Raw genomic sequence first — 12,486 nt, forward strand, 5'->3', positions numbered from 1 at the left:
TGATTTTTAAGGTAGTTTAAGGATCATAGTGAAGTGAAAATTTGTTGTGGGATTTCTGCAGCACATGGGAACCAAAGTTCCAGGCATGGGTCCCAGGTGACAGAAACATATGGGAAGATCCAGAGCTCCTCCGAACGTAACTTATTGAATGTCCATCCTAAATAAATAGAAGGCTTAGTGCTCTCGAATGAAGTGGCCTCATCCAGAGCTATGGGCTATTGAGGAAAAAGGAACAAGGTAGCTGCCTTGTTCAGTGAAGGAAAGGAACTTAAAAATCAAGTTCCAAAAGATCAAGTTCCATGGGGCAGGCAGAAGTAAGACAAAGATCCATGTTAAAGGAAATGCCTATGGTAGAGGTCATGGTTGAAGGTCAAGGAAGCGGAGGCACCAGGTATACAGAGAGAGGGAACAATTTATAGGGTGGCTTTACATTCTCTCTGAGTAGTTCGTACTCGCCTTGCTGGATCATTTTCTGTGTCTGAACTTTTCCCTGTTTCACAGTGAAATAATTCATTAAATAACTCGAGAAAGAAAAATTTGACAAACCAAAATGTGAGCAAGGGAGTGTTATTCAGGAGGCAGAAGCAAAAGAGAAAGTTGGTGTGAAAGGACAACTCTCTTTTACAGCAGAGTTCCTAGCACTCTGCATTTGTCTTACTGTGAAACTTGCTAAGATTACCCCAAGAAAGAGAAATTTGGCTTTGGCCATTTGCAGTGAGTAAGACAAGATCGTTGGTGGTCTTGGACTCAGGGTCTGATCCAGTACGTTGACAGAGAGCTGTGGTTGGAGTCCATTCTCAATACCTACTGTGAACTCAGCTTTCTCTTGATGAGGAAAGGAGAAAAAGCTTCCCGCTCAGTATCCTGGCCTTTCAGATTTGTGTGATTTGTATCTTCCTGCCCTCTTCATTCCCTTATCCCATGTCACAGAGCAACAGAAACATGTAGCAACTACCGAAGTCCCTTTACTGGGAAGCAGGATCAAATGATTGTTAAGTCTTTGAAGTCTGACAGGACTGGATTCACATCCTAGATCCACCACTTACAAGACACAGTCAATAGCTTAACTCCTCTCTCCTCATCTATAAATCAAGGATTAAATACCTTATGGGGTTATTACGAGAATTATGTGAGAATATTTTCAAAACATTTGGACATAGTCAATGCTCAATAAATCGAGGCAGCTGCTCTGGTGATAGTGGTAGAGATATTGGTTGGGATTGATGATGGTGATGCTTTCTCTAAGCTTTTCACCTCTATTCACTTGTGTTCAGTGATACGCACTTAGTATTGTGTAATTGAAGTACATTGTAATTGAAAGTAATGAATACTGAGCTTTCTGTAGGTCTTTGAAGGAGTCTGGATGATTTCTGTACATTGGTGTTTTTTTAAAAGATTTTGTTTATTGGGCGCCTGGGTGGCTCAGTTGGTTAAGTGACTGCCTTTGGCTCAGGTCATGATCCTGGAGTCCCTGGATCGAGTCCCGCATCGGGCTCCCTGATGGCAAGGAGCCTGCTTCTCCCTCTAACCCTCCCCCCTCTCATGTACTCTCTCTTATTCTCACTCTCTCAAATAAATAAATAAATCTTTAAAAAAAAAGATTTTGTTTATTTATTTGAGAGAGAGAGAAAGCAGGAGCAGGGGGAGCAGCAGAGGGAGAGGGAGAAGCAGGCTCCCCACTGAGCAGGGTACCGGATACTGGGATCGTGACCTGAGGCTAAGGCAGACACTTAATCGACTGAGCCATCCAGGTGCCCCCTATACATTTGTTTTTAATTGAGTTTAGTTGTGTCTTTGTGTAAGAAACAGTGGATATCTCTTCCCTTTTCGTAAAGAGAATCAGATACTTCTGAGATACAAAGTTAGGTATTAGTGTGTATCTACTTTGCACAGTTTGGATGCCATAGTTTCTTTCCTTGCAAACCGTATGCTTTTCGAGAAAATGTACATGCATGATATGACGGTGCAGTATATCACCCCGTGTAAAGTATTATGATACAAGGAAGACAGTAAATAGAGTAGGACGTAGGAGGGATAATTTGAATTAGAGAATATAAATCTGGGTATATTTTTTGAAGTGAGTGAGTTGATTTGGTTACCAAAGAGCTACATGGTGAAAATCAAAAAAAGTGTTTTCATGGGTCTTGACTCATGTCCAGTGATGGTTCTCACTATGGTCATAAGCCTGACTTTGAATTAACATCATGAATTTTCTCACCAGTTGACCCTCTCCCTTTCCCAAACTTAAAAAAAAAAAAAAGTAATTGTAACTGGATTGAAAACTAATGTGAACTATTTAAGTGGTTTGGTAGTGGACTTTCAGTTCATTTAGGTGATATTTATTGATTGTCTTGGAGTATGTAAATATTGTAGAAACATTGAGTGGCAACATGATGTTGCCTGTTGAGCTAGTTATAAGACCTTGTGACTCAAATCGCCCTGCATCCCAGGTTCCTTCAAAATATGATGATAATTCTTAGCTCATTTTTCATCTTGTTTTGTATTCTATCTTAATTCTTATGCATCGTACACTAGCACTATTACAGCTTCATAAGATACAGCCTAGATGTGATTAGGTTGATTTGAAACTGTTCCTAGAGGTATCCAAAAGGCAGTTTATGGGACATTTCATCAGTTTAGGTTTTCCTAAGTCCCAAGTTCTTACCCTGTCCTAGAGATTGTGGCTGCATGTTCTTAAAATCCGCTTTGTAATAAGATTACTTAATAAATAGGATGAAACTATCAATTTTTATTACATAGTGTGTTGGTTGTTATTGCCTGAGTCTGTGTTTATCCTTTCTTAAAAAGCCTATGGACACCTTGGTGGTAATGGAAACCAGAAGTGAAAAGGGGAATGGGTAGCAAACTGTGAATTAGCAAAGTTCCAAAATGCTTTCTAGAGTTGGCAAAATATTTAACAATGAACACATTCATTTCTGCAATTATCATTTTGTTTGGAAATAAATAATAAGCTTGAGGGGAAGTAGGGTATAAAGTAATTGGAGGGCAATTAAATAACTCAGTATGTTAAGAGTAGTACAATGCATGATCATGTATAAGTGCATTTGGCTTTATTGATTGATATATATTGATCGGGACTTGAAAGCCAAGGCTATGTTTCATGTTAATATGTTAAGGTTAATAAGCCATTTGCTATTTTGAGATGAGTAATGAGTCAGGAAGATCAACTAACATTGCACAGTCAATAAGTGGTGGAGAATAAAAATTGAGACTTTCTGACTCTAAGCTAAGCTATCTTATTTTTATTTTACCAGTCCAGTTTTGCTTTTCCTTGGCAATCTATTTTGGCTGCTGAAACAAGCCTTTCAAGTGCTATCTTCTTCAGCCTCTAGCTTCACTGGGCTTTTAGCTCTTTGATTTTCACAACATCTCCATGTTCAGCTTGTCGGGTTCTTTAAGTATCTGTCTTGGCCTAGATAATTATGTTGGGCTACACATTAAAAAGAAAGCCACAGCCAATACTCAGTATTTGAAGAGTTGGCTCCTGAACTGCCACTCTCTTACCTGTGTGGGCCTAGTCTATGTCTTGGATAATCCATTAACGTTGTTATCATCTGGACCAGGTTTTGCTCCATGGTTCCGTGTCAGACAGTGTAAGATTTACTACTGCTTTTTAGGTGATGGAAAGATACAGATTTAGGACTAGGTAGATATACCAAAGAGCTGTATGAGTTTTGTCTAAATTTCTGAACTTCCCAGAAAGCCTTAGTGTATTCATCTACAAGAAAAAAGAATATCAACTTCTTGCTGTGATTCAGAGAATAAGATGAAACAGCATAAGATGTCAGCTGCTTAAGTGTAGCACATTTTGGGCGTATGGTTAATGCCCAAGAGGTAGTTTCTTACCCTTTTCTCTGGCCTCTGCTCTGCACTGCTGTTTCTGGGCATCTGCTTTAGGCTTATCCTTATTCCTTCACTCCACTCCAGCTCTCACTGTTGAAAAGCCACAGACAAGGCTTCTCACGTCTTTGATCTGCCCCCTCTGATTGTTCACCCAGAGCCTGTAACTGGTGAACTTTCTGGCTCCTTGGTGTGCTACCTGTTCCCGGTCTCCAGTGGGTTTAACTGAATGCAAGCCATTTAATGTGGATTTCATTTATAATGCAGCTTCTTTCTCAGTTGGCCTGTATAGTACTCCCTAACTTAAGTATTTCCATTTGTTGTCTTAAATCATCCAGAGTGTGGATCTTCGGAACATACAAACAGAACCGTATAGATGAGGAACACTTTTTTTTAAGATTTTATTTTATTTTTTTAAGTAATCTCTACACCCAATATGGGGCTTGAACTCACAACCCCGAGATCAAGAGTCACATCCTCCACCAACTGAGCCAGGCAGGCACCCCTCAGTGTTCATTTTTTTTAAAAAAACAAAATTCATCCTTTTAATTATTCTTTTTCAGGAAATTTTCATAGTTCTTTTCATTTTTTATGTGTTAAATCATAAAGCCCTTTGGTTTCTAGATAAATTAAGGAATGAGTGGTGTTTACATTTGTTTTTTAAGAATTATAGAAATTTTGGAAGGGACTTTTTGAAATTTATTCTCTACAGAAAAATTCCTTTTTAGTTTAATTAAGATTTCGGAGGGCTACCTGGGTGGCTCAGTCGTTAAGCATCTGCCTTCGGCTCAGATCATGATCCCAGGGTCCTGGGATCGAGCCCCGCATCGGGCTCCCTGCTCCGTGGGAAGCCTGCTTCTCCCTCTCCCACTCCCCCTGCTTGTGTTCTCTCTCTCGTTGTGTCTCTCTGTCAAATAAATAAAATCTTTAAAAAAAGAACAAGATTTTGGAGACAAACCATGAGAGACTCTGGACTCCAGGAAACAAACAGGGTTACAGAAGGGAGGGGGTTGGGAGGATGGGGTAGCTGGGTGATGGGTATTAAGGAGGGCACGTGTTGTGATGAGCACTGGGTGTTTTACACAACTAATGAATCGTTGAACACTACATCAAAAACTAATGATGTACTACATGTTCCACTAACTGAACATAATAAAAAAAAAAAGGAAGAAAAGAATACTGTTTATCTATTGTTGATTTGGGAAAAAAGTGCTTCTTGAATAAATAGCTGGGCTTTACGAATTTTAGTTTCATGTTATAGCTATATAACTCATGGTGATGAAGGTAGTATTTAAGATGATTGCCACCAGGCACTATTAATCCAAGATTATTGAATGCCGAGGATACCATGAAAAAACTTAAAGGAATTCCTAATTGAAAAATAAATTCTTGTAATTTTTGTTGGAATTTCATTTTGGTCCATTAACATGATGATTTACACTCTTATATTTCAGGGAAAAGTGGCCCAAACAGCATGTATGTCAGCTTGCAAGCACTTAGCCACATCCTTGATGCAACTTTTGCTGGAAGCTGAAGTAAGGCAGCTCACCCTGGGAGCATTACAGCAGTTCAACTTGGATGTCAGAGAATGTGAACGTAAGACAGGGAGCCATCCCTTTGCTTGTTTGTTTTACCTGAGTGTGTACTCCCTTCTATGAAAAAAAATAAGTTTAGGTCTGTGAGGTCTTTGTTCCCGATGGAGTTGACGAATACCTGGATGCCAGAGACAATTTGAAGGGTGTGTAGAAATAGTCCATCAGCAAACTCATTTGAGCACCCAGAGGTGCCTAGGCCCCTATGTAGAACAGAGATCTCTGGTCACTTAAACAAGTGTGCAGTCTAGAGGGGGATAGAAGGCAGACATGCATTTCATACACACCAAAGAAAACCTGATTCGTCCAAAGACTTCAAAAGAACGCAGTTCCCAGCCACTTTTTTTTTTTTTTAAACTATTTCTACATCTTACCTGCAAACTCTTCTTCATCTAAAGAACAAATGTGTGTGCATTTATCAGTCAGAGATGCTTTCTATTACAGGTAGAAACAGAAAATTTTAGACAGAGCGGTTTAAAAAATAGGTTTTATTTTTCTTAGAGAGTTGCTTTATTGATTTAGTTGCTCAGTGGTGTCATCAAGGGGTTGGGCTATTTTTTTTTTTTTAGTAGAGTTGACACAATGTTATGATACTTTCAGGTGTTCAACATACTGATTCACCTTCTCTATACCTTGCTTGCTCCCAAGCGCAGCTCCCATCTGCAGCATGCACTACTATTACAGTATTGTTGACTGTATTCCTATGCTGTGCCTTTTATTCCCGTGACTTATGCATTCCTTAACTGGAAGCCTGTATCTCCCACTCCCCTTCACCCCTTTGCCCATTCCCCCACCCCTTCTCCCGCTGGCACCCAGCAGTTTGTTCTCTGTATTTAGAGGTCTGATTCTGCTTTTTGTTTGTTTATTCATTTGTTTTGTTTTTTAAATTCCACAGATGAGTGAAATTATATGGTATTTAGAGGACCCAGGCTCTTTTGCTCCCGCTCCTCTGCCATACTTAAGAGTGTGGACTTTTCCTCTTCGTACATATTATTCCTTCTCACAGATATATTATAGTCAGAAGAGACTCACGTTCCCTCAAAAAAATAAAAACAGAAATGCCACATGACCCAGTAATTCCGCTTCTAAGTATTTACCCAAAGAAAACAGAAACACTAATCTGAAAAGATCTATGCACCCCTATGTTTATTGTAGCATTACTTACAATAGCCAAAATATGGAAACAACCTAAGTGTCCACAGAGAGATGAGTGGAGAAAGAAGATGTGATATATATCTACAATGGAATATTATTCAGCCATAAAAAGAATGAAATCTTGCCATTCACAACAACATGGATGGATCTAGAGAGTATTGTGCTAAGTGAAATAAGTCAGAAAGAAAAAGGCAAATAACATACGTTCACTTAAATGTGTAATCTAAAAAACTCCCAGAAATAGACTCATAAATACAGAAAAACTGGTGATTGCCAGAGGGAGGGTGGGAGATGGACAAAATAGGTGATGGAGATTAAGAGGTACAAAATTCTATTTAAAAAATAAAGTGACAGAGGTGAAAATTAGAGCTTAGGGAGTATAGTCAATACTGTAATAACTTTGTATGGTGGCTCACTTGTGGTGAGCATTTTGTGATGATATAATTGTCAAATCACTATGTTGTACACTTGAAACTAATATAATATTGTATGTCAGCTATACTTCAATTAGAAAAAAGAAGAGGAGGAGACTTAACATTCAAGACAGGAAAAAAAGAGGCCATTCTCACTTATTCCTTTTATTAAGAAAATTAAGACCTTTTCAGGAGACCCCTAACAAACTTCCCTGTCTGCCTCATTGGTAATAGAGCAGTTACGTGGTCACCTTCAGCTCTAAGGGAAGCCACGAGATTATCTGGCAAAGTGACAGAGGACCATCGTTATCGGGATAGTTGATTCATCATGAATCATCCCCTTGGAGTTGAACACAAAATTAGTACTGTTTAGGAAAGAGAAAGAAGAAATAAAGAGTGTTCTGGTGTTCATTGTGCTGTCAGTGAGAAATGAAAATGAACAAAAATGCTATGACAACTTGAATTTTTTTTTTCTGATTCGAAGAAAATCAGTGGAAAATTCTAAAAGTGTGCTAATACTTCTTCCCCATTTTTTAATTGTTACTGCCTGTTGGTTTCCCTTGGTTGACTTTTGATGGCTAGAAATTAAGGTTTATTGACTATGCTGTTCTTAATTAATTACTTACTGGAGACTTCCAGTTTCAGTCACCACAGAATAACAGGTATCAACGTTGTTTCTGCCATAAACAACTGTAAAACTGGATAAACTGTATAAAGCAATTCTTTTCATGTATTTGGCAGTAGACAGCACAAAGTTGTGATCTTTCAGAAAGGAGAAATGCATAAGGTAAACTTGACATTCACTCTTGTTTTCTGTCTGGGGGGACTATCCAAACAGCTGCACAGAAAGTAGAGCCCAAATCAAAAGCAGGGTTTTACACAGAAAAAAACAAAACAAAACAAAACAAGAAACAGAGATTGGCCCAAGGGCTGGTGAGGCAGCTGGGATTTGTGGGGCAAGATACGAGGGAGCAAGGAATTGTTTAGCTCTAGAGGTCTACATCGGAGAGCCCTTGAGTCTTTGGTCAAAAACTAAGTTGCCATGTGCAGGGTAAAATCCTGTGAGGCCTGGCAGAGAACAGCTACTGAGGATCTGTGAGTTGAATAGGAATGCCAGAGGTCATAGAGTGCTAAGAGACATTGGAATCCTGACCAACCAAAGTTGAGAGACCAGCTAATCATCCTGTACATTCAGTAAGACCCCAAAAAGTTAGGCCCTAAGAGTACTCAAGCTCTAGAGTAAGAGCCAATCTTGATCCACCCTAACAAAGCCTAATAATGATTCTTAACAAGATAAAGGTGATCTACCAATAAAATAACTGCCTGCCAAAACAAAACTCAACTGTCTTTGAAGGAAGAGGAACACACAAAAAATTTAAGACTCTTAACCACATAGCCTCAAAAATTTCACAGCAAAAAGCTAAGATTTGACATGCAAAGAAACAGGAAAATGTGACCCATAACAAGAAAAAACAGGCAATAGAAATAGGCCCACTGATAACAGAAATGTGGAAAACAACAGACAGGGCCTTTAAAAATCTGCATATAGATATATTTAACACTTTAAACTGTAGCTGAATTTTTTTCCGGCTTTGATAAAAAGCATTAACCCATTGATTCAAAAAGCTCAATGAATCTTAAGCAGGATAAACACAGAGCCACACCGAAGTACATTATGGTCAGATTGCTAAAAAATAAAAATAAATAAAAGAGAAAATCTTAAAAGCATCCAAGAAGAAAAGACACATTATATAATGAAAGGCCATGATAAAAATGACTGCTTCTTATCAAAAACAGTGCAACCGGAAGGCAATAGAATGTCTTCAAAGTATTGAAAGGAAAGAAAAACAAAAAAGGCCTGTGAACCTAAAACTCTATGTCTTGTAAAACATATCCTTCACAAATCAAGATTAGATAAAGCCATTTCACATAAAGAGAAGTTAAGAAAATTTGTTTACCAGGTTTGCACTACAACTCATTTAAAAGGTAGTTTTTCCAGTTGAAGGGCAATACTCGATGCTGACTCAGATCTACAAGGCAGATTACATTGTTCAACGAGGTCTACAGCAATAGATACATCTTTGTCTAGAATCTTCACACTACCTTATTAAGATAGGACATTAACTCCCCTTTTCTTGAATCTGGGCAAGTTTGTGACTTGATTATAACCAACAGAATGTGGCAGAAGTGGCCTTTGTGACTTGGGTGGCTACATCATAAAAGGCAGTGCAGCTGTCATCACCTTAGTTAGCTGCTGCCTGAGAAGTCCCCCTACCTTGAGGCCTCCATGACGTGAGGAAACCCAAATCAGCTTTTTTGGGGAGACCACCTGGGGAAGCTCTGATGCCTGACATGTTAAATTTTATGTCATTGGTGCTGTATTTTGTTATATTCCTTTAAATAGTGTTAGATTTTGTTGTGACCTGCATTTACATTACATGGGATTGATTGGAATCTTTCAAGGACTTGCTGTTAAGTTTACATCGGGTCCAGAGCCACTTTTTATGTAGGTCTTATTAACCCCAAATCTAAAGCAACGCCTTTCAAAGGATTCTACCTGATGTCCCAGGTATCTGGAGACCTTTCAGTTCTGGCTGGTGGGAATACAAAATATGCCCATCTCTGTAAAAGCTCCATAAATTATTCAGCCTGTTTATTTCTGGTGGTACTTTCCCCAGTCTTGGTAGTTTCTTCTCAGACATGCTCAGATTAGTACTCAGCCAAGTATTCAGTGGGACCTTTCTGCAGTTTTCCTGAGTCCTCTCATTTGTAGCTTCCACCACTGTGGTATTTGGCCCTGAAAATACTGGTTGCCTTGGCATTCTGGACCATAGTCTTGGACTTTTCAACTCAGATGGCCATGTTTTGTTTGGATTCCCTCCATATGCCCGCTTTGCATCACAGCCTGGAAACTGCCTCTGGGTATGCTTCCCTGGTTGGTTTTCTTTCTTTCCGAGATCACAGTCTTGCACTGACTGTCATCTAGTATCTAAAAACATTCCTTCACATGCTTTGTCCATTTTTGAGGGGTTTTTTGTTTTCTCTTTTTTATCCAGTGGGAAGGTGAGTCCTCTTCCTATTACTCCATCATGACCAGTACCAGACTCAAACATCTTCTCATGCTTTTTAAAAATTTTATATTTTGCAGAAACAGAAACTGCTTTTTGTGGAATTTGGGGGGGAGGGAAGATAAGTACAAAGAGAAAATAAAAATCACCATATTCTCATCATTCAGAAAAATCACCATATTCTCATCATTCAGAAATAAGTGTAATTCCAGGGATTATATTCAGAAGTGGTGATATCCAGCAGCCACAGAATTTTTTCTAGAAATCATCCATCCGATTCCTTGCATCTAGTTAGTCCAAATTGTTTTACATGCCTCTGTCTTAACCAGTTATTTACCAGGAGGATAAAAACATAATGATTGGCTAGACCAATCAAAATTGATTTTTAGTATTGGGTATAAAGTCATCCATTTCCAAGTTTTGAGGAAAGAGTAGAACCTCATTCTGATATAAAGAAAAGGAAGAATAGGGCTTTGGAGTGGGCGAACCAACCAATGTCATTGGTTTAACAACAAAGTCTGATGAATGATTGGAACTGACTACATGACTGCATTTAGTCAGAGCTAAAAGATAAAGGGGAATGGAGGTGATAAGGCTAAAAATATACGAGCCTAGAGGAAGAGGAGTGATGGTCTAGGAGAAACACTGGGGAGTAAGAAAGATGCCCATGTTGTGGCCTGATTCTGGAGGACATTTTACGTAGAAGAATGAGCAGCTTCTACTTGAGAGAATGATAGGCAAATTGGTATCCTCAGTAGAGACCTAGCTTTCAGATAAGGCTAGGAGGTAGAGAGATCCCTTAATGAAAGGGTGGAAACCTAATAGAGTTTGTTAACCATGCCAAAGGGGTTCCAGAGAGCCAGTACTGTATCTGAAAAGCCATTTGATATTGGTAATAGCCTTTCAGACTTAGGATCAGCTCAAAGCCAACATTTGTAGGGCCTGAGACAGTGCCTCCAATAACCATATTACCACTGAAATTTTTTTCTCCATATATTGTGGAACCACTAAGATTCATCGATTTAGAGTTTTAATGTTTCATTTCTGATTGTCAGTAATTTATCTGTCAAGAAACTTTCCATGGACATTTATTTTACCTTAAAAGAAAGAATTCTATTCCACGTCTTTTGCTATACCATCCCCCTAATTCTTTTTTTCTTTAGATGCTCAGTGGTCTATAAAAAATCTTAAAGAAATGATACATAAGATTCAAGTAACTATACAGAGGCGTATAAAAGCAGCCCCAAATGACAAGATAATTAACACTTACATCTTTCTACCCAGTGGTGTGTGCATGCAGTATTTTCTCTATTGTCTGTGAGTCCTTGCAAGAACTGTATAGGTCCTGAAAGAAATCAAACTCTGGACAAGGTAGAATGTGAATGTACCTTAAGGGTTTGACTCTCAGGCCTGGGTTGCCATTTTCATAGATCCCAAGTACATAGAGGAATTGTATACGTTACCACGAGCCTGAGAAATTCAGCTAGTTTAGTGTAGTCATTAAGAACATAGAGTTCAAAGTCAGCTCACTCAACCAAATGGATTCAAGTCACCACTTAGATTTAGCGTGGCCATGTGTCAATTATTTAACCTCTCACGCGCCATTTATGAAACAGGAGTGTAATAGTAGCTAATACTACAGGGATGGGGTCAGAATTAAATAAGAAAATGCATGAAAGGGTTTATTTCATGGCCAGCAAAACACTAACTATGCATTAAGGAGTGGCTTCTCCTGTTATCATAAGCAGTAGCAGCCCAGCAGCTGATAAATATCCAGAACTCTCAGAAGGTCTTTTGCAGGCCACTCAAACCTTTGTCTACAGTTTATAAATCAGGTAGGTTTGGAGATGCCCTTTTACTTGGCATACGAAATTCATTTTTGTTTTTGGTAGCTGTCTGTGAAACTGCTGCAGTCGTCCTGAAAGGTCTGGTCCAGAACCGACGATTTTCCGATTCTCAGCGTGATGCTCTTGTAAGATAGCAGTCAGGCGGCTCAGCTGTTTACAAGAAATAGTAACTATGCTTAGGGCATCATTATCTAACAGGAATGTTGTTGTTATGTAATTCTTCCTGACGGACTACTAAACCAAACACCTTTAAAGTAGAGGCTCTTAGGAATTCAGGAGGTGTGAGGAAAATATTCCTTTCCCTTTCATAATTGACAGTGACCTCCGGGTATTTCTGCTTTGTATAGATTTCATCTTACAGCTCCATCTGTCTGTATGTCTTAGATTTGGTTTTGGATGTTGGAACCTGGCAGAGAAACTGGATTTTAAATATTAGCAAGTCTTAATAGCCTGTAATTCACCTCCTTAGCCAAACTTGGGCTGCTGTATCATTCATGTCCTTCCAAGTCAGTCTGTGTCTGGATTTGGCATTTCATAAGCTTTCTCTTTG

The 12,486-nt window shown here is 38.9% G+C and overlaps 1 protein-coding gene across 3 annotated transcripts in view; it reads left to right on the forward strand.

The window, feature by feature from the left end:
* EXOC6B (exocyst complex component 6B) overlaps positions 1-12,486 on the forward strand; it is a 607,862-nt gene that overhangs the window by 410,945 nt on the left and 184,431 nt on the right. For all 3 annotated transcript variants that reach the window (XM_035001312.1, XM_035001314.1, XM_035001313.1), the window contains one exon: positions 5,316-5,457. In XM_035001312.1, coding sequence (XP_034857203.1) covers positions 5,316-5,457 — 142 coding nt within the window. The remainder of the gene's footprint in view (positions 1-5,315; positions 5,458-12,486) is intronic.

The sequence above is a fragment of the Mirounga leonina genome, unplaced genomic scaffold, assembly GCF_011800145.1.
Source record: "Mirounga leonina isolate KUSES-001 unplaced genomic scaffold, KU_Mleo_1.0 Mir_125, whole genome shotgun sequence".
Lineage (NCBI taxonomy): Eukaryota > Metazoa > Chordata > Mammalia > Carnivora > Phocidae > Mirounga > Mirounga leonina.